This window comes from Corvus moneduloides, chromosome 6, assembly GCF_009650955.1.
Source record: "Corvus moneduloides isolate bCorMon1 chromosome 6, bCorMon1.pri, whole genome shotgun sequence".
In the NCBI taxonomy this organism is placed as follows: Eukaryota; Metazoa; Chordata; class Aves; order Passeriformes; family Corvidae; genus Corvus; species Corvus moneduloides.
Window position 1 is genome coordinate 62427225 of NC_045481.1, and position 24687 is coordinate 62451911.

The window sequence follows — 24687 nt, forward strand, 5'->3', positions numbered from 1 at the left end:
ATACCTGTTGCTCACCTTGCAGAAAAAGGCTGTTTGTTCCCTGTTTGGAGATCTGATCCATGCATTCTCACAGGCACGTGAGTCACCGTTTCCTCACAAAGTGTTTATGAGGGTGATGAGGCCCTGGCTCAGGTTTCCAAGGGAGGTGGTGGGTGCCACATCCCTGGAATTGTTCAAATCGAGGTTGGACAGGGCTCTGAGCAACATGGGATACTGGAAAATGTCCCTGTTCACTGCAGGGGTGAGCCCTCTATGCCTCTCTCTGCACTCTGAGTTCAGTTTGCTGTGGGGTTTGGGGCTCAGCCCAGCCCTGCAGAGGTGAATCGATCACTGATGTGCTGTGTGTTCTTATCTCTTGCTGATAGCAAATTACATGAAGGTCTGCAGTGCATGGTAAAGCCTGACCTTTGCCCTCCAGGTAATGCTGCAGAGCTCAGTCTGAACTGATGTTTGGGATCAAAGTTGTGTGCCCATGACACAGGTCATGGCATGCACTGGTAGACTTGAGCATAACCTTGACTCTGACATTGAGGATCAAACCTCAGCAGTTGCCTAAGGCCATTTTGGACAGAACTGGGAAAAGAAGTAAGGCTCTATTTTGGTTATTGTAAATGAATTTAAGGCAGTTTTGCCAGGTTTGTGACATTCAGGATGATGCCAGCTGGGATGGATCAGTAGGATGAAGAAGATTCCCAAAAAAAGCCCTATGTTTGCAAAAGGTTGTGAAGTGGTGCCTTGTTCCACAGCCTGGGAAAGCAAATCAAGGCTGAACGATGAGGCAGTGGTGTAAAAATAACAAGTGAAGTATTTGATAGTTCACTGTTAACGATGACACTTTTCCAGCCTGGATTGCTGAGCAGAGCCTGTGTGGTTTAATTGGCTGATGAAAGCTTAGCCTTGGTCACACTGGAATTCCACCTGACATCAAACTCCAACCCCAGAGCAGCTGGAAATCTCCCTGCACTGCAGGCCCTCAGGAGCTGGGCTGAAATTTGTTCTCAGATCACACAATGAAGCTTGATAAACTGATAGTTGTACTTTTTTAATGAAAAAGATGTATTTTTACATCCTGCTACCCAAAGTAGGTGGATAGAGGTGGTCAGGGAAGACAATGTCTTCATAATTTCTTACAAACCTCAGAACTGCTCACCTTGATCTTAATCCATTTCATTCAAATCAGTTCAAGATTCTGAAAGGCTTTTTGCATAGTTGTAGTCAAAGCTGGATCCAGTGATTCTGTGATTCAAATACCGTGAATCTCCAATGGACTGAGTCAGAAGGAAATCTTCATTTCTTGTTTCATAGCACGTGATAAACCACAGAAATCCTTTATATAGATCTGCTGTGTCTTAATTTCAGTGTTTATCCTTTGCTTGTTTCTCTCAAGTTCCCCATTTTTAAACTTTGACCAGGATTGGGAACTTTGTTATTTTTTTATTGGTTGGTTGGGTTGTTTTTTTTTCCAGTGCAATAAATCCTTGTCCCTGTAATCATTGATTACACAGAAGTGGATTCACCTTCCTACAAACAAATAGCTGGGAACCCAAACTATTGTGTGATTCTCTTTCCACACTCGGGAATCTTTGACCTTGTGCTTATTTGTTGTAAGGTTTATTGAGGAAGGAGGGGGAGGGCAGGTACTGGTTGCAGACAAAGTTGCAGTTGCAGCACTCCCGAAGCAGGATGAAAACACAGGATTCCTACGTAATCACTGCTCCGGTGTTTTCTACACGGTCTCAACAACACTCCCGACTTTGTGGAGGGAAGCTGGAAAACCAGCAATGAAGAAATCTCATTCTCCCTGCTTCACTTGTTGTGTATGTGCAGAGTCCAAGGTGCTTTAGCCACTTAGGAAAAGTACTAAAGGATTTTACTGGAAAAATACTTCCCTTTGAGTTTAAACTTTCAGTAGTATTTCCAGTGGGAACTGTCTTCCCTGAACCTCTGATTCCAAGACACCACTGTAAGAAAAGAAGGGAATTTTGCCCTTCAGAGCCACAGGAATCAAGGCTGTATTTCAGAGTAAGCCTGATAATATTTTGTATTGTTTTCATCATTGTTCACATTTAAGGAAGATACTCTACTGCTGATGCTAATTTTCCTTTCACTCTGTTTTCATGAACCATAACTTTTTTGCAGGAGTGGTTTTCTGGGGTTTTTGGAGTTTTTAAAAATTTGTTTATGCTTACCTGTTGGGTTATATTGCTAATTTGTACGTGTTTCCTTCTTTGGGCCTCTCAGTGATATCTGCTTTGTAAAATCTCATCCAGCTATTCAATATTTTCCTGAGGGAGTACTGGCAGCCTTTCATCTGAGGCTGAAACTGATAAGATTGGTCAAAGATACCCAGGGAAAACTTGGCAACTGCTCCTGTTTGCTCTGGCATTGATCCATATATTGCTTAGGCTTTATTCCATATTTATCCAAATTTATCTTAGTCTTGCTCAATCCTATTGCACACCTTTCCTTGTTGGAGCACTGCTGGGTCCACAAACAACTGAAACATTCACAGCTCTCTTTTTAAATTGCATTTTGACTTGCAGGGGTCCTGAACTAGGAGCCCAGTGATGTCTAAGGTCCAAAAATCAAATTATGATCTTCAAAATCAGGCCTTTCATCTACCCAATAAATCACTTTCAAAGACTGCTTAAGGTAATTTTTAAAAGGCTTTTTTAAAGTAGTAGAAATGTGCCTGTGAATAACTGATACTGTTGTGACTCCTGCTTTATTTCTTCATTCTCCCACAGATTTTTTGGGAATTGCTTCTTTTACTCCCATGGGTCAGGAATTGTACTTTGTGGTGTTAACCTCTAAACATAATTGCACTTTTTCCAAGGCAGGAAAAATGGTGTAATAGCAAATCTCTGCCTTGTTCTGGCTGACTGTGCAGGGTTAAAGGTTTTTATATAATTCAGCCAGTCATTGCATAAGTAGTACAAAGTCCCTTTGTTACATCATCAGAGGCTTTTTTATATATTTTTACCTTTTGAGATTTTTATTTATTAACCTTGAATTACTGTAAAAAGTGGTGGTAACTACTGCTATTCAGATGAAAGTTGTTGTTCCCACAGTCCCCTTTCCAAAAGCTGGTCTTTTATTTCAGGGTCTGAGTATGTACTCACTGTAGTACTCACTTGAGAAAAAGAACAGGCTTTCTTACTAATTAATGGAAAGATATTGTCTCCTCTCAAAGGTGATTCAAAGTACCTGGACCAGCCTCTTTCTCTGACTCACCTTCTGCCCAGCACAGCCAAAATCTGATCTAATCCTGGCTTAGCTGCAAAAGCAACTTTTGGATTTGACCAAATGTCTGTAGGTGATTTATTTTACTTTTGGTTTACCTTTCTGTAGTATAATCTTAGTCCTGTGTAGGTGGGGAATGCACATGGAGTGTACACATGTCTCAGTCCAACGCAAAGTACAAAAAAACCCCAAAAACCAGATAAATTTTGAAGAGAGCAGTGGGCTTGAGCTGGTTTCAACCCATGTATTTCTTGGCCTTGTGATGATAAGGATGCTCTAGAGAACAGTAATGAAAACACATTTATGTTTTTATTCACTGCATGTTGCATTTGCTACAGTCTAAGTGTGGTTTGCAGTTTATCCTGATTTATTGTGGTTTAAGCACATTGCTGGAACACCATGTTAATCCAAAATCCTTTGCAGTTTCAAGTTCAAGTAAGCAAACACTGTATCAAGCATTAAACTCTCCACATGAGGAAAACAAAAAAAAACCATAGTCAGAGGACTCTGACATGAGGTTAAGTGTGTGCAGCTGCACCAGTCCATGATCTGACTTGAGCCCATGCCCAGACTCAGAAATGCTCAGACTCAGTCAGCAAAGGGCTCCTCCCTCTTCTAACAATTTCACCTTCTGCTTGCCCTGCCTACTCTACATACCCAAACCAGAACCCCAGGAAAAACCAGAAGAAAAATTCAGGCAGCTTCATGCCTGCTGGAATTGTATCCCTCAGTCCTTACTCACTTTCTCCTGCCAGAGAGTCCCTTGTGGTCCCTGCCCCTCAGCTTGCTGGGAATGCAGTCGTGCCAGGCTGTGAATGGTAGCACCGAGCCTTGTCCTTTATTTGTGCAGGTAGGCATCGAGCCAGAGCTCTCCCCAGTTCTTCAGGGAGCTGGGAGAGAGAAGAAAGAGAGGACACATCTCAGGGCTGCTCAGGGGAGTGTTGCTGGGGACAAGGGAATGGGGTTTTCTCCATGCTCATTTCCCAGAATCCCAGAATAAGCTGAGTTGGGAGAGACCCACAAGGATCGAGTCCAGCTCAGCCCTGCACAGCACCATCCCCAAGAGTCACCATGTGTCCAAGAGGGTAAAAGGAGAGCAAGACATCTCTTGCTCTTGAGATTCCAGTTTCTCCTGCATTTTTGGGGGGGGAGGGGGAGTATTTTGACTCACTGCACGATGTCTGCGAAGGCCGTGAGCAGAGGCTTGCACTGGTACTCAAGGCCGTGCTTGGCACACAGGGACTTCACCAGAGGGGCCACCTTCCAGTAGTTGTGCCGTGGCATTGTAGGGAAAAGGCTGTGAACAGGAGACAGGCAAGCTTTGTAAGAAATCCTTGTCATTAATACTTCCCAGGAATCACCCAGCTCACAATGAGAAGGGTCTGGAGCTGTTCCCAGCTCTTCTTTCCCCCTGCGGTGCTTTTAGCACAAGGAACTCGTAGGAATTCCCTGCTTTCCCCCTCTGTTCATTTCCACAGTTTGTCTCCAAATTAAATGATGCTTATGGAAGAAACTACTTTCTCCTCCCTCCCTTTTTTTCCCAGAAGAAGCCATCTCCATGGCACAGAGAAAGAGATGAGCTCATCCTTGCATATCTCACTCCACAGAGTAACAGCATAAATAATCAGCAGAGGTGGCTTTAAACTCCTGTGGCAGACTAAAACCAGGTGCTTTAACCAGGACATTTCCACTGATCCTTAAAACCTACTATTTGGGATTGATCCTCTTGCTGTCCTTGCATGGATCCCTACCCATGTTCCATTTTCTCTCATCATCCTGCAGATCCAGTGATAGTTTTGAATTACATGATTCTCTTTAAGGGTTTCAATTTTTAAAGACAAACTCATCTGTGCCCCACAACTATTTGTAGAATTCAGAGCAAAAAAAGAATAGGAAAGGAAAAAAAAAAAGAGAGAATGAAGAATATTTTAAAAGGAGGAGGGGAAGCAAAATTCACTCTTGAGGTGAGTACTCACTGATGCTCAATCTGGAAGTTGAGGTGCCCAGTGAACCAGTCATTGAACAGCGACTGCTCCACATTGCAGGTTGCCTGGAGCTAAAGGAGGGGAGAGGAAAGCACGGTCAGAGACAGATCCAAGCATGTTTAGGAACCAGAGCTGGACCTGGATTTGATTTTGGATTGCCCATGAGTGTGTCACTGCTGTCCTTCTTTACCTTTTCCATGACTGAATCCATCACCCTGTTAACTAACCTTCACTTCCCAGCCCCCAACAGATTTCACCCTTAACGAAACACGAGACTTCCTTATGGTTAAAATTTGTACCTGTATGGCCACAATTCTTAAGAGTGGAAAAATGTTTTACCTGAGTAGACATCCAGTCCAAATTCTTGTCATAGTCGATATCCATTGGGATATGGCTCATCTGTGAGACCCAGACAAACCAGCTGCTCTCCAGCATCCTGTGCAATGAGATGAGACAATTCAGTACTGGGTGAGCAGGTCAGGGAAGAGCCATTGAAATAACAGCAGAGCCAGACTTAGAGACATGGCTGAACACTAGCCTTGCTAAGCCAGCACCTGGAAGGATTTCCAAACCCTGGAAGTTTCGCACTTCCTTATGAAACTCACGATTATTTCATGTGTTTTGTTATAACACTGACTGGTGCTCAGCTTGTTGTATCTGTAGCCAAGGCCCAAACTGGTAAGAATCAGTGAAGTGATCCAAATGGAGAGTGTGCTGTCCATTCAAGCCATCGATGCTGGATAATGCCTGGCCATTTGCAAGCCTAGGCTAAGCTGTTTTGGTTAAATGTTCTCTTTAAGTAGCAGCAGATCCAGCACCCAAAGCACTGAATGTTATATAAGGTAGATACTTTGCAATTTGGTCAGCACTCAGTGAAATCTCTTTGCTGCCACAGCCAATGGGGCAACATAAAACTTGTACTGGCAATTGAACAAAAGAATTTATGAATTAAAAAGCAGGCAAAAAATGAGGTGGTAAAGGAGAATGTGGAAATATAAACGTAGAGAAAGGCAGGCAGGTACAGAGGGAAAGAATGCAGGGAGGAAAGGCTGGACAACCTTCTAAAGAGACATCACCTGAATATAAAATAATATGCCAGGAGACTCTTTGTTTCTAGTAATGATCCGTAAGTATAAAAGAATCGGATGTAGAAGGTCAGCATCCAGGCCAGGTCCTACCAAAACCAGAGATAACAAGAAAAGCAGGTCATTATAAACTACATTTGCTTAAGTTGCTTTTTAAGTTTCATAGTATAGGTATAAGAGAACAATCTACATTCAGCTTTGACAGTTTCTTTCCTGAATGGAATCATCTAGAGCAATCCAACACAAGCCAATGATACTTTCTCACAGCTTGCTGTGAGAGGTGAATCCGAGCATTGCTGCCCAGCAAGGAGGTGGCTCCATGCTCAGAAGGAAGGTTGAAGGTCCCTTTTGGTCACACAAATAGCAGAACTTACCACCCAGTACTTCTTTGTGTAGGCAATGTAGAACGTGTGGCAGTGGAAGTAGGTGGGGAACAGGAGCGGAGGAAGAGCTGGAAAGAAAAATTCATCATCACTGGTGACATCATGGACTGAGTGACAACATCAGCCTGGAAGGGAAGGGTCCTGAACTGCTGCTCCGTGTGGAGAATATTCCAGGTTAGGATGTTGTATTAGTGCCTTCAAACCTTTCTAGGGCTGTCCATTAATCTGAGAGTTCTTACAAACCTCAGATTTCATTTTAGGCTCTTGACTGAGGAACAGCCTCAAATGATTATTTTGAGAAGTGGTTTCCACAGCCCAAAGCCTATCTGGCTCCTTATTCCTCTGTTCAAAGCAGGACAACAACAGGAATGAGTATGAAATCCCTTTTCTATCAGCGATTTGGGGTTGAAGAACTCAAACTCAACCCTCCAAAAGGACATCTCTCTTGCACTTTAAACAACCCCAAGAAACTAAATCAAACCAAGAAAACCCCAAACCCTCAGACTTTGATACCACTGAAAGATGTGGTATGACATCATAACCAGAGCCACTGTGGAGGATGTGGGAGATCTGGAATAGGATGGGTCAGGTCTTCAACTCTTCCAAAAAATCTGGTGGTTATTATTATGGCTTTTTATTGTGTTCTTTGACTCAGGCACCTTTGTTTTTCTCAAGTTCTACGAGTCAAAAGAAGAATCTCCAAGCCCCTTTAGCACCTCTGAGGGAAAGGCAGGAAAATGGAGATACTCACTGATGAAGAAGTATTTGTGTTGGTGGTTGTAGGGCATGTATTTTTTCTTTTTGATCCCAAGCTGTGAAAAAAAAAACAGAAAAAAAAAAAAGAGTGGAGACTAAGCAATTTGCACAGGTAACTTGCTCTTTTCCATTTATTTTCCTGAGGGGCTCTTGTTGCACGCTTCTCACAACCCTCATTCCTTGTGTCATGAATCATTTTGTGAAGAATTAGATATATCAAGGCTAAGTTATATTAGTGGTCAGAAATACGTATTTTCTCTCATTTTTTTCTTCTTATTTCTTCTCTGATTCTCTCAACTTGAATGGCAGTTCCACGATGGCATGGAGAAAAATATTTTACTGCTGTAGCTGCTGTGATGGGTCTCAAGAACTGATGGGATCTACAGCAAAAGGGGTTCAGCACTTTTATGTTGTCACTCCTGGAAGTGTCCAAGCAGGACAAACTGGGAATATCCTACATGCTCCAACAAATTCTGCCCAACTGGAGCTCCAGGAACAGCCCTGGGTTATTCAGTCCTGCTGTTCCTATCACAGCAAACTCTCCCACAAGACATGGACACACCAAAGCCACCCCTCTGACTGAGCCTCAGACATTAATAATAAAACAATAATTCCAGGCCGAGTGCAGCCATGCCTTACACTGACGTTTACAAGTTATCTAATGATCATTAATTACTGAGTTGTTGTTCTAGGTCATTAGATTTCTCCAGCCATTAATGTGCTGGTGGATTTTCCACTCTATATACAATGCCCTTACATCATGTCTAATCTATTTACTGATGTCAGCTGTTCAATATTCAATTCTTAAAGGGACTTAATTGAACTGTGGAGAAATAAATCTCTTCACAGAAAATGCCATCACACCTTAGTTTTAGACTTCCCACACCCACACACTGACCTCCACGGAGAATTTCTTCCCCAAAGTGAAGAGGAAAGGGTGCATATCAATGTCAGGGTCCTTGTGGAAGCAGTTGGGTTTGGCGTGGTGCTGGGAGTGCAGGAGAGTCCACCACTTGGCCGAAGCCCCCTGTTCAAGGGAAGAACAAAGCACAAAAAGCACTTTCAGAGCTAGAATCCCCTCAGTTCCTGACCCTAATCCTTCCCACTGTGCTACACATGCTCCAGAGAGTCTTCAGAACACACATTTTTACAGGAAAACCCTCCAAAGTTTTCAGGGACTCACAATCAAATGGCACATCACAAACTTGTGCAGCAAGTGGTTCCACTTGGTCTTCCTGAATACTGAGAGGTGTCCTAAATCATGTTGTAACCAGGAAGCCTGGACCTGGAAGAGGAGAAAGAAAACTTTGGGAGGGGAGAAAAACCAGGAGTTGAGGCCAGGATGGTGCCACATTCATCCTTTGCTTTGAAATATCAAGATTTGATTCTCAGACACTGCTCCAAAGTCACCAGCAGAAAGGGACTGTGAAATCCTGACACTCTCAAGGCTTCCCCCAGAATATATCTTGCTGAAAACAATCCCAAACTAAGTTTAGTGTGAGCTCCCCACGTGCAGAATTTCTTCTTGGTAGCCAGATAGCGGCTGTGTTTTTATGGCAAAGTGACACTGTGCCAAGTGAGGAAACAAAGGACAAGGAACTGCTTGTGTGTGTGTGTGTGTGTGTGTGTGTAGGATGCAAGTCCATGTCATGGAATTCATTGCTCACCTGGGAAATGGTCAGCACCAGCAGGGAGAAAACGAAGGGCAGTAAGGATGTCCCAAAGTAGAAGAGGATGAGCCAAGCAGCTGTATCCAAGAGCAGGATGTGAGCCAGGAGCAGGAAGAAGAAGAGTTGGTTTGGCTCCAGGAGTCCCATTCTCTCCACTGTGGCATGCAATTCCCGGAAGTCTTTCACCAGCATTTCCTGGGGGAAGCACCAGGGTTACAATTCTCTGGTTTCAGAGGGCACCACTGCAGCCTCATAACCCAAAAACCATTTTAATGGCGGGGAGAAAGAGCAAAGGATCTGGCTAAAAGGGCAAGAGCTGGGTTTAATAAACATCATCATTGCTCTGCTACAGCTTTTTGCTGAGGAGCCAGAAGCAGCCATCACAATGTCTGCATCCCAATCCCTAAAACAAATCCTCGGTGCTTCTTCCATCAAACCCTTGGCAGGCAGCAGAGGGCTCAGCTGGAAGTTGTGTCTAGTGGAAGTTGTACTTTGGGTGCATGAACTTCCCATGCCACCTTGTGGTAGGTCTTTGGATGAAATGATTCCTTATATTTGTCTTCACTTTTCCCTTCCCAGGATTAACAGGGGAGGGTTAAATGCACCTACAGCTGAAGGAGAATATTTATTCTCCAAGACTTTTCCTTTTGGTTAAGCCCTTCCTCAAAGCAAGAGAAAGAAGCAGTGATAACTCTGCTATTTTGTTGCTGTGATAATAAAAATTCGTCCTCAGGAATCTCATTCTCAACCACATAATGTGGATTTAGGCTCATATTCATGCATTGTTTCTAAGCAGGAGCACAAAAAAATGTGAGGAAGCTGGATCCCCTTGCTCCAAGAGCTGTGCTGATAGAGAAGAACAAGGTGTAATCTTAGAATATTTCCCTTTAATCTCCTTTGATCTGATTTGTGAGGACAGACTTACATTTTTAGTGGGCTCAACGCTGGGTTGGTCTGGTGCCAGCTCCCCGATCTGCAGTGGCTTCAAGTACGTGCTCACCAGCACCTTGTTGACATGGAATGCCACAAAGGCATCCTGCAAAGGCACAGGAGTAAAGGAAAACATATCCAAATTTTGTTTAAAACATATTTTTTTTTGAAAAAAATTTAAAATTACCCTTTAAATCACTCCATTCCTGGAAGTGTCCAAGGCCAGGCTGAAGCAACCTGGTCTAGTGGAAGGTGTCCTTTGTGAGAGAACACCACAACAAAAAGCAGCACCAAAAGGACTCCCACAGTTTCATGCAGTGTCACCCTTACTAAAATGGTGGCATTAATCATACTTGTTTTTTTCATTCTTCAGGTTTCTTTGCTCACTGAGAGCCTTCTGTGCTTCTCATCCTCTCCTGAGTTGCTACCTTTCATGGGTCTATGCTTTTGGTTAAAAACCTTCCAGTTCAATTAAGACAATTTCTTAATTTTTCGTAATATACATCCAAAAGACTAAGCAATGGACCTAATGCAAGATGGACAGACACAAAAGTGGCTCAAGGCCTGCAGGGCTTAATGATCTGGACATGGAACCAACCTACAGGGAGCGGCTCAGATCCCAGAAACAAAATACCTGGTTCATCCATTGTCTGGGATTTTCCAGCCTGCTAAAATGAAAGAAATCTGGCAGTAGTAACTCGAGAAATGAGTGATGGAAATTACAGAATGCCAAGTTCAATTAATACACAATTTGAAATTTAAACTTGATAGACTGAAAATTATTTTGATTTCCACGATCCTCAAATATCCCTTACATACGGAAAAACTTACTCCAGCTCCCAGTAACTGCACAAGCAAGACCAGGAGATAAGAGGAATCCTGCAGACTTAAGAATCACAGAATGGTTTGGGTTGGAAGGAACTTTTAAAGCTCATTTTGTCCAATCCCCCTGAAACCAGCGGAGACATCTTCAACTACATCAGGTTGCTCCATCCAACCTGGCCTTGAGTGTGTCCAGGGATGGGGCATCTCTAGGTGACCTGTGCCAGCGTTTCACCACCCTCATCACCTAAACTTTCTTCTTTATATCCAATTTAAATCGACCTGAGTTTAAAGCTATTCTTTATCACTTTATCCTGTCTCTCCAGGCCCTTGTCCAAAGTCCCTCTCCAGCTCTCCTGGGGACCTTTAGGTACTGGAAGGAGGTCTGGGGTCCTCCTGGAGGCTTCTCTCCCCCGGGCTGAACACTCCCAGCTAGCAGAGGTGCTCCAGCCCTCTGAGCATCTCCATGTGCTCCTCTGGCCTGGCTCCAGCTGTTGCTCTGATTTAGCTGGAGCAACAGTTCCGATCCCGTTCCCGCCGGCAGCATCTCCTCATTTGCCCTTTTCCATGCCATGGGGATGGTGAGGCTCGCACGGAGCGGTGACACTTCGCTCCCTCGACCCCGTCCCATACCCCGATTCCCACCGAGGTCGCTCCCGAGCCCTCTCCGCACGACTTTTCGCGGGCCCCCTCCTCCGGCGCATCCCGGCTCCCGCATTCCCGCTCCGCTCACCGTGGCGTCCTGCCCGGCGTGGCTGACGAGGAGCCGGGCCCCCCCCGGGTGTCTCCGGCAGAAGTGGCTGATGTCGTACACCTTCCTGTCGATCACCAGCCAGCGCTCCTGCGGCGCCGGCCCCCGCCCGCTCCGCTGCCCGATCTCCTCCCAGGTGAAGCGCCGCATCCCCGCCGCAGGGGCCCTGTCCTTGTCCCCATCCCTGTCCCCATCCCGCACCTCCCCGCCACCTCCCGGCGGTGCCATCCTGCCCTCCTCCCTCCCGTTGCTCCGCCGTGGCATTTAAGGGAGGGCCCGCCCTGGCTCCGGTCCCCGCCTCCTCCACCAGCTCCAGCTCCTCGGGGTTTGGTTTTTCCCCCCCAAAAATTGCCCCTTTGCTGCCCCGGTTCTGCATCCCCAGGACCCAAAGCCCCGCAGTACCCGCAGGTGTGGGGTTCCTGACTGCTTAGGGGGGTTCTCAGCAAGTTCATCCCGTTCCCAGGACAGGCTCAGACAGGGAAAACTTCCCTTAAAACACTCCTCTGATTAACCAGAAAAAAATAGTATCACTCTGCACCTTCGCTTTTGATGTTGAAGTCCACGAACCCCCTGGATGAAACATGAATTAAGCACATGCTTATGCCCTGCTGAAAACAACCCGACAACTGAACCACACCAATCTCCAGAAAACTCTGTATTGTATCTAGCACCTGATGAAACCCCATATTTCTTTATGTCCAGTTTTCCAGCACTCACAACGAGCAGGGAGCTCCCACAGAGCCCGTGGCAGGAATTATCCTCAAAGCTCTGCCCTGGGCGCTTCTGTTACCACCTGGGATAAACCTGGGGTGGCACACATGGAATGTTGTCCCATGTTCTAATGGCAGGTTGTGAAACTGCTCTTTCTTTCCCTCCCACTGCCCCCTTCGTGTCTGTAAAATTATTAATTAGACTTGAGGGCTCCAGGAAATGAGCATTAATTGCAGAACAACACTTGGTGCCACTTTTCCTTTCCCTCTGAACAGTCACAGCATCCACACAATTTTCTCTTGTCAAAACAGACCCAATCTTGAAAATTTAAAACCGAAATTGACTGAATGATTTCTTAATCCTGTAGAAAACCACCTGTTAAAATCTACATCCACAACAACCCAGATGGAGGAGGCCACAATTAGGACAGGGTTTTCAAAGTACATGAATTAATTTATCTGAGTTACTGTCTTTTGATGATTAATTTGAATTAATTGCTTTACATTTATAACCTCTCTCACACATCTACTTGCCTTTTTTTTCTCAGTGCTTGTTTGCTCTTGAGCCTGCTTGTGCTGATAAATCTCACACTTGATAATGATTCTGCAGTCTAAATTTCCAAAAGGAATGCTGATGAAAAGAAGAAATCTCATCTAGTTATCTCAAGTTGTTTACACAATACTTCTGGCTCTTCTCCTTTATAGGAAGGTGTGAAAATCCTAAAGCTGATTTCTCAGCCCAGCTCCCAGAGACAGCCAGTGCAGTAAGGTGCCTTAAAAGGAAGTTTAATAATTGTTATGATCAATCAGTTTCTTTGCTTCTCCCCTGTCACAGTAGGCACCTTTTCCTCCTGAATCCTGGGCTTTGCCACCCCTTTAGGCTCACATTTGGTGCTTTTTGCAGAATGTGTTTTTGTAACATTTGAGATAAGCCACCTCCACGACACTGGCACACACCTTCAGGAGTGCAGCACAACTCCTTCCTTTTAGCTTCCCCTCCTACCCTGAACACTCAATATTCAATATTCAGCAGAGAAGGAGGAAGAATCCAGCCCCTCCTTGTCCTGTGCTCATGGCTCCTTAGCTGCTTTATGGAATTAAGGTGGGAGAAGACCTCCAAGATCATCGAGCCCAGCCTTTCTCTGACCCTAAAATCCTGCACAAAGTTAAATACTTACTCCCACTGGCTCAGTAAGGCAAACAGGGGAAACTTCCTCCCCAGAGGGTTTTTAGTGTATGGGGTACACAAAATAACCCCAAATACCACAACTTCAGTGCACAATGCCTGTACCTAAAGGGGCTCCAAGAGAGCTGGAGGTGGACTTTGGACAAGGGCCTGGAGTGCCAGAACACGGGGGAATGGTTTCAAACTGAGAGAAGGCAGGGTTAGATAGGATATTGGAAAGAAATTCTCCCCTGTGACCATGAGGAGGCCCTGGCACAGGCTGCCCAGAGAAGCTGTGGCTGCCCCATCCCTGGAGGCGTTCCAGGCCAGGCAGGTCAAGGCTTGAACCTGGGGATTTTAGGAGACAAGCAAGAGCTTAGCTGGAGCTTCAGATTTTTTGAAAACTGCCCTCGAGCACCCAAAATGGTAGCGAGGTTTTAAGACCTTACATGGATTTATGTCAAGCCCTTGGATAACTGAAACTTTAATAACCTCAGGATAAGCCATGTAACCTGCAGGGAGAAGGAGCTGCCTGTCACATGCAGGACACTCATGACATTATCACTGTAGACACTGCTGTGATAGAAATGCTGATAACAGCACCCCATTCCATTGTAGCAGCAGGGCCTTACAATGGGACAATCCATTTGGGAACAAACCCTTCATTAATCTGCACCACATCATCAAGGTTGCAGCTCCTCAATTTTTTTACCCACATTAAGCAGCACTGATTGGTTTTGCAACCTGTCTTTTCACAATCAAGATGTCAGTTGCCAAAAAGATAAGCATCAAATTACGACTTGATAGCTACCTGATAACCATTGTTCCTTCACACATCCCACGTTTTTATGCTCCTGTTATCCAGTCTTCCTCTCCTTGCAGTGTACCAAAGGTGCATCATGGTCCTTTCTGGAACTTTTGTCTTAAAACATATGTCATCAAGCCTTAAAAAAAAAAAAAAAAAAATTGGGGCATTGGGGCAAAGCTAAATGGATTTTTTGTGCAGATTAAAATCTGATTTTTTTCCAATTGGAGCTGTTGCATTTCCTAAGTGATTAATACATTTGCTGGCTACCAAAGGAACTCCATTAGTTCCCTTTCTGCATGTCATGAACGTGGCAGATTCTGGAGAGAAACATTAATTAGGTGATTGACACCAAAGACATGAGGAGGCCAAGCACCTTCATAAAAGTACAAGCAGGAATTTCCTCTCTCCTAGAGGCAGGAGAGAATAGAACAGAATGGAATACAATACAACATTTGAGTTGTTTGCAAGGGACTCTCATTTAGTCACTTAGATCATTTAGATCATTACAAATATCATGCCTGACCACTTCAGGGCTTACCAAAAATTAAAGCTTCTATCATTGTTCAAATGCTTCTTAAACACTACCAGGGCTTGGAGCATCATCCACCTCTTGAGGAAAAAGGAAAAAAATAAAAGGAGCACTAATTAAGCTGAGTAACCCAGAGCAAAACATAAATAAAAATACGAGCAAACAAACCAAATTATTCATAATAAATAAACAAAAGAAATTATCCATAAAAATGTAATTTATAGAAGAATGAAAGTCGTATCCACAAGTTATTATTTGCAGCCTGTAACCTCTGTTCCTTCTTTTTCTTTTCTTATTCTTTTGTGTGGTACAACTCCTTAGAGGAATGTTCTCTATTCATTCCTCATTCCTAGCTGGATCTGTGCTAGTCCTTGGAGTTTGCAGCATCTAACTGGAACCAATGCCATGGCAGGGACTTTTGAGGGTCCTGATGTCCTACTGAGGACTTCAGATGTGTTCAGCCAAACTGGTGCTGTGGGTAAGACATTGTGCTTTCCATGGAAATTCCTCACTGCCTTTTGTTCGTGGTCCTGAAGGCTGGTGTAGAAAAGGTTCAGGCAGGTAAGGATTTGTTAAATTGTGTTTTACTGGAGCAGCTGGTAACAGCCCAGAGCTGCTGCTAACCCTACTTCTTGGGTATGGCAACCCATTCTCTGGGTGTGCTCCCTGGGTTTGAAGAAGCAGAACTGAATCCTCGCAGATTTCATGTGATGTAATGAGATCTTTCACAACAGCAGGTCTTATCTGCTGCCCCGCAAGAAGCTCCAGCTTGCAACTCAGGGCTTGCAGCACAGACTTGCTGAATGGAAAGTGATAGAAACTCTCTCCTGTCACACACCACGTCACATCCTGGTAGAGAAGATTACGCCCTTTGGTGATAACTGCACCCACAGGGCCCTTTAGCCCCTTGAAGAAATTATAAAAACGTGTGGAAGCAATCTCCCACCAGCTCTCCCTCACTTTTAACTGCTTAAACTCTGAGGAAAACCCTGCATTATTGCTCTTTTCTTCATCCCAACTTGCTTTTCCAAGCACCAGGTGATCATACTTCTACCCAAATCAAACCAGAAGTTTCCAGTCCCAAATTCAGGGCTGAGGAGGCACCAAATAGGTGACTCTGCATGTCTGAACAAGGCAGGCCAGGATGTCAACACAGAGCAAAAGCTGCTATGGGAACTCAAAACATATTTGAGAGTATGAGCCAAGCTATGGCAAAAAAAACAGGGAAGAGAAGAACCTGAACAAAAATTACAAAGAGTATGGCTGGGGAATGTTAACATGGGATAACTTCTAGGGCTGTTAGTGGGATAAATGGGAAATAAGCTGAGGAAAATACTGGGTAATGGAGTTATGGAGGTGGCACATGCCAAAGTTGCGGCATAATAGAAGGGATTTTGTAACCTCTGTGGGGAAGTGATTTCTCTCATCAGCCTTGTTTCTCACACCTCAGACTTCAGCATGACAGCAATTACCTACAAGAGAGGCCAGAAAGGGGAGACAGAATAATGACAGACCAGCTGTACATAAAAATTACACATAAAATCAAGTGTATGATCACTCCCTCCCACAGGAGGCATTGCTCCCTTGTTAGAGCAAGGGACAATAAATACAGCAACTGAAAGATTTATCAGTCCACATGACTTTACCCTCGCCTTATCTTAATTTAGAAAGCAGCTGTCCTACCAACAGCAGAAATCAGGGGAAGTATTTCAACTGCACTCTTTCAAACAGAATATTTCAGACTTGGTCCTGCGAAGTGAAAGCAGTGTCGAGGTTATGGCCAGTTCTATCCATTATTTCAATGATGTCCAAATCTGCCAGTCCCTCTCCTCCTGCAAACACAGACACTTTATTTTAGAGTAAGGGTCAGAGGGAGCCGAAAATCCCTCAGAAATCCTTGGCTCTTCCAAATAATCTTCTATCACAGCACTGCTAAACTGACCTCTCATCATCCAGTACCTGGAATAGCTGATTTCCACTTGACATTGCCAATCTGTGGGGGAGAGAGGGATTAATGTTGCATAATTCCTAATTGCTTAGTCCTGTATATGAGAACCATAATTACTTCCTTTCCTAATCTGCAGAGGGTGACATCCTGATGAAGAGTGTTTGGAAAAGGCCAAAAGGACAGCCCAGCAACTCTAAATACGTTGGAATTACGAAGGAAAAAGAAACAAAATCAATCTAAAATTATAAAGTAAAGGATTAGGAAAGGAAAGGAACAAACCCCATCCACAATTAGCTGGTATAGAAGGTGAGACATGGTTCTCAGTCATGGTGGGAAGTCAGCAGAGAGATTTCATAAGGGTGGTGATAATGTTGGCATCACACTACTGGCAAGGATGGGGAAATGCAGGAAAAAAAGCTGGAACCATTTTGGTTGGAAAAGACCTTTACAGCCATGTTCCTAAAGCAAACATGGAGAGAAACTTATGATAGTGTCCACAGTAAAAGATTTTCTCCTGGAAAGGAAGGCAGAGAGGGGCACTCCTGATGTTTGTGCTACTGCATTCCCTCCTTTTCTTATAAAAGAGAGGAATTGTGAATTTCAAGAGCTGAAGAAGCACAAGGAGATGAAGAAGAGCAAGGAGCCAGCAAGGATTTGCTGTACATTACAAGCTGTGCTCACACTCTACACAGACTCACAGATCCCATCTATAGGAAGATTTGTCTGCTTTAGTGTTTTGGGGAAAACTCCAAACTCATTCCAACTCCTCAGTAAAGATCCACCCAGCCTTCCCACCTGAGGTGTGTCAGCAGGTACAGGCAGGTCCCATCGGCCATCAGGATGAAAACACATTGCACAAGCCTCCAAATTACCTTGCTGAGAAGCCTCTTCTGTAACATTTGGGCACCACGTGTGTGTCTTTCACTGCTCCTCCTGAGAAGCACTTCCTTTGCAGTTCTTTGCACTAACAGGCTCATACAAAAACCAGCTGGAGATCACGTAATTCTGCAAAATTAAAACAAACAAATATAAATTGCAGTGACTTTTATACTGCAAACATCACCTGGAAATTTGGTTGGTCTTTTCACACTTGTTTCTTTCTTTTCCCCCTCTTTGCTGTTTGCAGGAAGTGTTCCAGGCCAGGCTGGAGCAACCTGCTCTAAATAGAAGGTACTCTGTCCATGGAACTGGATGAGCTTTAAGGTCCCTTCCAACCCAAACCATTCCATGACTCCATGAAGCAGATGATGTCCTTTAACAATCTCACCCCCTTTTATCACCTACACGTTTAAGGATTACGCTGTGTGGTGATACAGATACAGAAAGTGCTTCATTGCCTCTCTCTGTCTCCAAACAGGATAATGTGAGCATCAAAATATTTCAAATACAGTAAATTAATTTAATCATTTAGCTTTAGCTGTCTTAAAATGCATAACGTAAATGATTTATGTGCTCTTGCTCTAGAGTCATGTAAGGAAATGGACAGCATAAATTACATCCAGAGATAATTATCTTGCTCCATTGACAAGAAAACCCAGGCTGCATCTTGGACAAGATGCTTGACTCCATAAAGATGGACAAGATGCATCTGATTTAATAAGTCCTTCAGTGCTAGTGTTGACAAGGTTCTTTTTCAAAAAAGTCATTGCTGGAGGCAGCACAAGTTTTAGATTTAAAGAAAAATGGAGTACTTGAGATCTAATCAGCTTTTCTTTGTGTTCTACCCCTTTGCTGTGGACAGTGACCAGCTTAGCTCATCTTCCCTTTCATAAGTGAAATAATGGAGCTCTTTAAGGAACCCTGCTTTCAGAAAAACTCTGCAGAAGCAGTTGAAATAGAAAAATTAAAGAATTAAAAGAACCCTTTGCAGAATTCCACTCCCACAATTAGCATTTACAACTTCCTCACCTTTAAGAACAAGTCTAAATTATTCTCCTTTATTCTCCCCAGGGGAGACAGAACATTAAAACCCCAGTCAAGTAATTCAGCCAGTCTCAAGCGAGAACTGGTGTTTTCCACACTTAGAAAAACTTACCAAATCCCAGACACCCACTCACTCCATGAGAAAAATTTCCTCACTTTTACTGGAGGGAAACGAGGGGGAGCAGAGCCGAGGGATATAATTAATCCTGTCACTCAGGAGCCACTATCAAGATCAAAAGGGAGGAACTGTATTTTGTAGCTGGACCAGTTCCTTGCTCAACCTCTGCCTAGCACCAGCTGGGTTACCTAATTGCCTTGTTTCACCTGGGGTGGCTGGATCCACATTTCAGCACAACCCACCCTTTCTTTTGGGGTCTTCTTCCTCCTGCATCCCCGTGAAGGGCAAAGAAGCAGAAACGGGAAGTTAATGCTACCTAAACCACACAATTCTTGCTTGTCAAACAGAATTTATCCAAAACAATCTATAAACCGTCTGATTTATCTATATTTTGGCTTGCAGTTGCATTTGGAAACGTATATTTGCATAAGGGACTGTAGTGGGTTCAATTTGTAAACCGAGTGGAAACACCAATTAAGTGTAGTGGTTTGGTTCAAAATATCCATTACTTATTTATTTTCCTTCTATGAGATACGAATTAGGAGAAAGCAAAGCAGGCACAAACCTTAAACAGCTGCAGTACAAAGAAAAAGTTTTATTACTTAATAGAATTAAAAGAGAAATAACAAGAAATTAAAGCAACACCCTTCCCAGCCACTTTCCTCTTTTTACCCAACTCACACAAAGGGTAACAGAACACGGGATTTTAGTCAGTGTTGCAGTTCTTGATAAGTCTCTTTCTTATGCTTAAGGAAAAAAAAAAAGGGTTTTCTTCAGCTGCACGTGGCTCCCAAAGTGCCACCAACAGCAGACCCGCCCAGAAAGAAACCATCTGCTGTGGTGCAAAACATCTCTCCCATGAAAAATCTCACAGTTCCTTCACACTGCCAAACATGGGCCATCACATGGGGTTATTAATCTTTTTAAGGATGAGTTATTTTGGCCTGAACACAAAGGCTTTCTTCGCCACAAGTCTCTAAAAAGCCTCTCGCTGCTCCTATATAGCCTGGCATAGGCACTCTTCACAATTTTCACGGGCCACACGTTAATTTTTCATCTCCCCATGTACTTCAAATGGATTAAAGAGACAAACAGTTTGTGATATTACAGTTTCTTACCACGGCATGCAAGAAGTTTTTTTAAGCTCCGCGCCAGAATCGCGGCACCGCCCTCTTTTCTCCCGTCGCCATTTCCAGCTCCGTCCCACAGGACTCGCTTTCTCTTCTCTCTGACTCCGAAGCCGCCACGTTGAAGAGTGTTCTTGTTCAGGCTTTACGGTGGGGAAAGCCCCGCTCCCTTTGTGCTGCTGGCTGTGTGGTGTCCTCTTCAGTTCAGCACGGAGTGTGCTGGCTGCAGACAGGAGGCTCCGCCGGCTCCCGCTGGCTCTGCGTGTGGCGAGGAGAGGGACCCGCCGGTCCCAGGGAGCCGCGCCGGATGGGTTTAGCTCTGTGGCAGTCCACGGCTGGTTTTAGCTGCGTGGCAATCCTGGCTGGTTTTAGCTCTGTGGCAATGCATGGCTGGGTTTAGCTGCCTGCGGCTCTGGGACAGTTCCACCCCCCCCCCCCCAGCAGTGACCCAGGCTCCGTGCCGCGGTGTTGGGAAAAGGGGAAGGGGAAAGGGGCCCCGGCCCGGCGGGCCCCGGAGGCTCGGAGCCCCTCAGCTTTCCGCTCGGACGGAAGGCAATTCCCGCCTTTCCGTGCGGTTTAAATGTGTAAATCGTGAGAAGCGTCATTAAAAGACTGTCCATCAACTCGGGGTCAGTCCACTACAGGGACATAGGCACAGGACACACCAACATCACAGCCCCGGGTGTACAAGGGCAGCTCGCTCTGGAAACCACAGGGTTTATGAGCCGCAGCTTCAGTGTTGTAAAATAAAGGCTGCAACTCAGACAGTCAAAACCTGTGCCATTGCATGTGTGTAATAACAATACCTGTTGGAAACCTCTTACACATCGATTCGGAACCCTAAAAATATGATATCTTTCTTTCATAGTAGTGTCCAATGTACAAAGAGCTATATCATTAATATCATTTAATCAATCAATATCTGTGTTAAGCACAGATAAATGAAAGTTGCACTGCAGCGCCTCCTTTAAGAGGGTTTTGTATCATAAATATCTTCATATAGGGCAGGAGATGCTCATACGTCATTGCTCCTGCTCAGGGACAAAACCAGCAGTTAAGCTCAAAGTTTTCTGTATCCTATAATCAAAATGTCTCATTTTTCGGGCAGAACCTTTAATTATCTTCTCCAAAAAACATTTAAAGGATCTATAAGGTTAAAATTGTTGAGGAACACATGGTGGAGAGATTTCACTGGTTTCAAACAGTCATTAGAATAAAAACATTCATAAATTACAACAAATATTTAAATATTTCCTTGCACAGTCCCTGTGGAGCTTCCATGGATCAGCAATAGTTTATCATTATCCTTTTCCAGTGCCATTAGATAAGTTATCTCAAGAATCTAATTACTTGCTGTAGATAATCAATTGCTCAAAGTCTTAAGAACCTGCCATCACTAATTATTATTAATGCTGACCAGATTGTTTAATGTCCCCTTGTGTTTTTTTAGAATATTATTTTATGCTCTTCAATCAAAACTAGCCTGTATTATTGAAAGAAATATTGGTAAAAGTACAGTTAACCATTCCCAGCTGTTTTTTACCTAAGCTTTTTCTAATCATGAGTCAGCAAGCAAAGAGTAAATGTTCATAGGAGTTTATCAGAGTATGCACCATTTAAAACTACCTAAGCAAAACAGAAGGTTAAAAGTTTTCGGGAAAAAAGGTATCCTTAAAATAAAAAGAAATGTTAGAACGGAGGAAGATAAAGCAGCTTCTGAAGGAAGCAAAGACTGAAAAAATAGCTGGGGAAGTTATAATGCGTGGTGAGAATACAAAACAGGCAAATGGTGTAGATTTAAGGTGAACTTTCATGTGCAGTCCATCTCCTCTCAGCTCTACGTCCTTGAGCTGAGGGATCCTAACTGAGACAAGTCCATTAAGGGACAGATCCTAGATCTTTGTTTGGATTTATGGATTACTATTCCATAGGTTAACTGGTTGGAATGCTTTGTTCTTCTAGTATGGTATCTTCTTTAGGTGCTCCATGAGCCAGCTTGAGGGTTATCCTTGGAGGGAAATTGCATTATAAATCCTTTTGCTCCAGCCCAGTGTGATGGATATTAGTGGATATTGTGCCAGTACTGCATTTGACTTCTCTGAATCACTCCTAATCCTTGATGAGACAAACACAGGCTTTGGGCTGTGCCTGTGGGATACTTCTGAGGTACTAATTGGATAATAGTCCTGAGCAGCTACTCCTTGTTTATGTCCTGATTGCTCACAGATTGCAAACCTGAGGAGGTGCCAGGCACCAAAACACACCACACACTCCAAGTGCTGTCCTTTGGGCATGGAACAGAAAGCTTGACAGCAGCTGGAATTATCCCAGGGGGACGTGGATCTGGAAATAATTCCCTCACCACAGTGGGATCTCCCAGTGTCCTGGAATGACAGGCCCAGTAATTAATTTGCAGCTTTAGGGATTATACCAGGGACACAATGCAATTAAATTTCCCGTTGGAAGAGGCATAACAGGGCTTTGGGAGCTGCAGAGGGAAGCAAAGGAATGAGTTTAACCATCCAAGGCTGAGTAAGGCCCAGCCAGCTGGTCTCTCACAGGATATTACACAGAGCAAGCAATGGAAATACCACATCCCCTTCCATTTTTTATAAGATGGATTGAAAGAAAAGGCTACTGATATGAGGGGCCATGGAGCTATTCCTGTGCTCCATTCCTTGGAGAAGAGGTTTTGGAGGAGAAGGGAACTCAAGGACTCTGACCTGTCATCCAAACTGCGAGTCTTTCCCCTCAGAAAATGAGGTGCCAAAAACTGGTAGCAAACACCTTCTGTGGTAGAAAATCACCTCAAAGGTGGCATTTGCCCTCCTGGACGCTGGCAAACCCCTCCCAGCATCCAAAGCTGTGCCCAAAAGGCAGGTGATGAGGAACAGGCCTGTTGTTGGCGCCTTTCTCCCCATGGCATGGAAAGGCAGCACTAAACGTGAGGCGAGAGGCCGGACCTCCTTGTTGTGGCTTGCAGGCTGACAAGGCCTCTATTTTGTGAATAAACCCTCACGATTTGGTGGCAAAACAGGTGAGCCAAATTCTCACACTGTGAAATTCCACGTGGACAATGATCCTTCTTGTTCAGGAGATGGAATGTCTTCTCTAAAATATACAGGTTTGGGATGAAATTTGTGAACTTTAAGTCCTGTGTGGTCCTGGCTTCCAAATCCACCATTATTTCAAATTAAGCCACAAAAAAGTTAGAGTTTTCATGCCATTTTTTTCTCTCTTTTATGAGCTACTTGCAAGTTGGATTTTTTGTCTGGAGATAATTTGGGTTCTTTTACCCCCAGGGAAGAGCTTTGGTTGAATAGCTCCAGCTTCAAAGCTGCTATGAATTAATTGTTACAACTACACCACTTTTTCATTTTCAAATACACCTAATACAAATGTAACCCAGAAGAAAGATATTTAAGGTTTTTTTCTATTGTTATTTAGTTATATTGGTTTTTTTTATATACTGTTATATTGTCATTTGTTACTGTGATTTGGATAACATTTCTGTCTTACTCACAGCAGCTGTTCCAGGGAGGAATTTGTCCAAGGAAAAGGGAAAAACTGGCCCATTTCCAGGTGCAACAGCGAGACGCTGCCACAGGGAGGCAGACTTGGATAATTTTTCCCTCATCTTTTCCCGGTTTTCTCCTTGAGAACCCCTCCAGCTGATCCTTCCTCTCTTTAGCTCTCCCAGTGTCAATCAACTACAAACTCAGCTATTTCTTCCTAGGGAGTGAAGAAAAACACAGTGGTTGTCTCCAGATCCACATTCAGTCAAACGCTCCTTTGAAATCACCTGAGAAATAAAATTTTAAGAAGTTTTTATTTGATTTCAAATCTTAAGGGGAAGTTCCGACTCCCCTTATGAACTGAGGTGAAATACCCCCAGTAGCTGAGGATTATGACGATTACTCCAAAATCAGGTGATTTCACATTTTGGGTTTAGAAAATGTAAAGTGTAATCCTGGCATATATTGCAGGGTCACCTGGATGCATTTACCAACGGGAGGGAGCACATGGCCACGGCCAAAATTCAGCTTTAGTAAGCACTGGAGCAGGCAAGGTTTACTCCCAGTTCCAGGTGGGAATGATGCTAAAAGTATCAAGCAGTGAACCAGAGGCCAAGCTGAGCTCGAAGATGAGCTCTGGGCTTGCCAGGTCCCAGCTCTCCCAGTGGGAAACCTGTTAAGAGGGTTTCTTTGCAGAGACAAGAGGGATTATCTTGCTGTCAACAGATTCAGACAAGAAGACACCAGGCACACCCTGGTTCATGCAACTGAAGGGTGACAACAGGCAATAAAACACTGCATGAACGAGGCAGTGATGCCTCAAACTCACTTTTAATATCTGAGGTCATATTTAAGAGCATGTTAGTCAAGAGAGGATTCCTTTTCCAGGAATCTTCTGTTCCACAGGGATTGCAGCGCTGAAGCAGCAGCAGCAGCAAAGGAAATTATATTCCACAGATGTTTTCTGAAGTCATGTTTTCATTAAGAGAAAAATTGAAGGTTTTTATTTCCTGGGACACTGGGGAGTGGCTTTAAACTGCCAGAGGGTGGGCTTGGATTGGATAATGGGAAGAAATTCTTCCCTGTGAGGGTGGTGAGGCCCTGGCAACATAAGAGGACTGCAGTTGGTGCTGATGAAGGCCCAAAAGGCACCATAATACAAGGAATACAAGGATAGGGAACTGGGATCTTGTGCAGCTCCCTGGAAAAGCCAGCTGCT

At 44.1% G+C, this 24687-nt stretch overlaps 1 protein-coding gene and 1 long non-coding RNA gene across 5 annotated transcripts; one reads left to right on the forward strand and one right to left on the reverse strand.

The window, feature by feature from the left end:
- The first annotated feature begins 260 nt into the window (after nt 1-260).
- Nucleotides 261-24574, forward strand: LOC116445443. Its single transcript, XR_004240789.1, has 3 exons — nt 261-273; nt 584-585; nt 24495-24574. It is a non-coding gene; the product is annotated as an uncharacterized LOC116445443 (long non-coding RNA).
- Nucleotides 1420-11868, reverse strand: LOC116445335 (acyl-CoA (8-3)-desaturase-like). Of its 4 annotated transcripts, XR_004240734.1 has the most exons (14): nt 11608-11868; nt 10048-10158; nt 9120-9317; nt 8636-8737; nt 8351-8479; nt 7448-7508; nt 6688-6764; nt 6305-6402; nt 5568-5664; nt 5220-5299; nt 4415-4540; nt 3986-4133; nt 3342-3519; nt 1420-1961 (listed from the first exon to the last, which is right to left on the reverse strand). XR_004240734.1 is itself a non-coding variant. In XM_032111888.1 (12 exons), the coding sequence occupies exons 1-12, from the start codon at nt 11851-11853 to the stop codon at nt 4082-4084; spliced, it is 1377 nt and encodes a 458-aa protein (XP_031967779.1). In that variant the 5' UTR covers nt 11854-11868; the 3' UTR covers nt 3646-4081. The 4 variants fall into 4 exon arrangements, 1 of the variants encoding a protein (XP_031967779.1); XR_004240733.1 differs by lacking the exon at nt 3342-3519; XR_004240732.1 differs by lacking the exon at nt 1420-1961 and having other exon boundaries at nt 2438-3519.
- Nucleotides 24575-24687: the final 113 nt, after the last annotated feature.

Bases quoted from the DNA above. Each gene is read 5' to 3' on its own strand.
- LOC116445335 (XM_032111888.1), bottom strand. From the start codon at position 11,853: ATGGCACCGCCGGGAGGTGGCGGGGAGGTGCGGGATGGGGACAGGGAT. The intron at 8,480-8,635 runs GTGAGTCCCTGA...TCCCTTGAACAG, and splicing joins TTGTGATGTGCCATTTGATT to GGGGCTTCGGCCAAGTGGTG. The intron at 4,134-4,414 runs GTGAGTCAAAAT...TCTCTCTCCCAG, and splicing joins GCCTTCGCAGACATCGTGCA to CTCCCTGAAGAACTGGGGAG.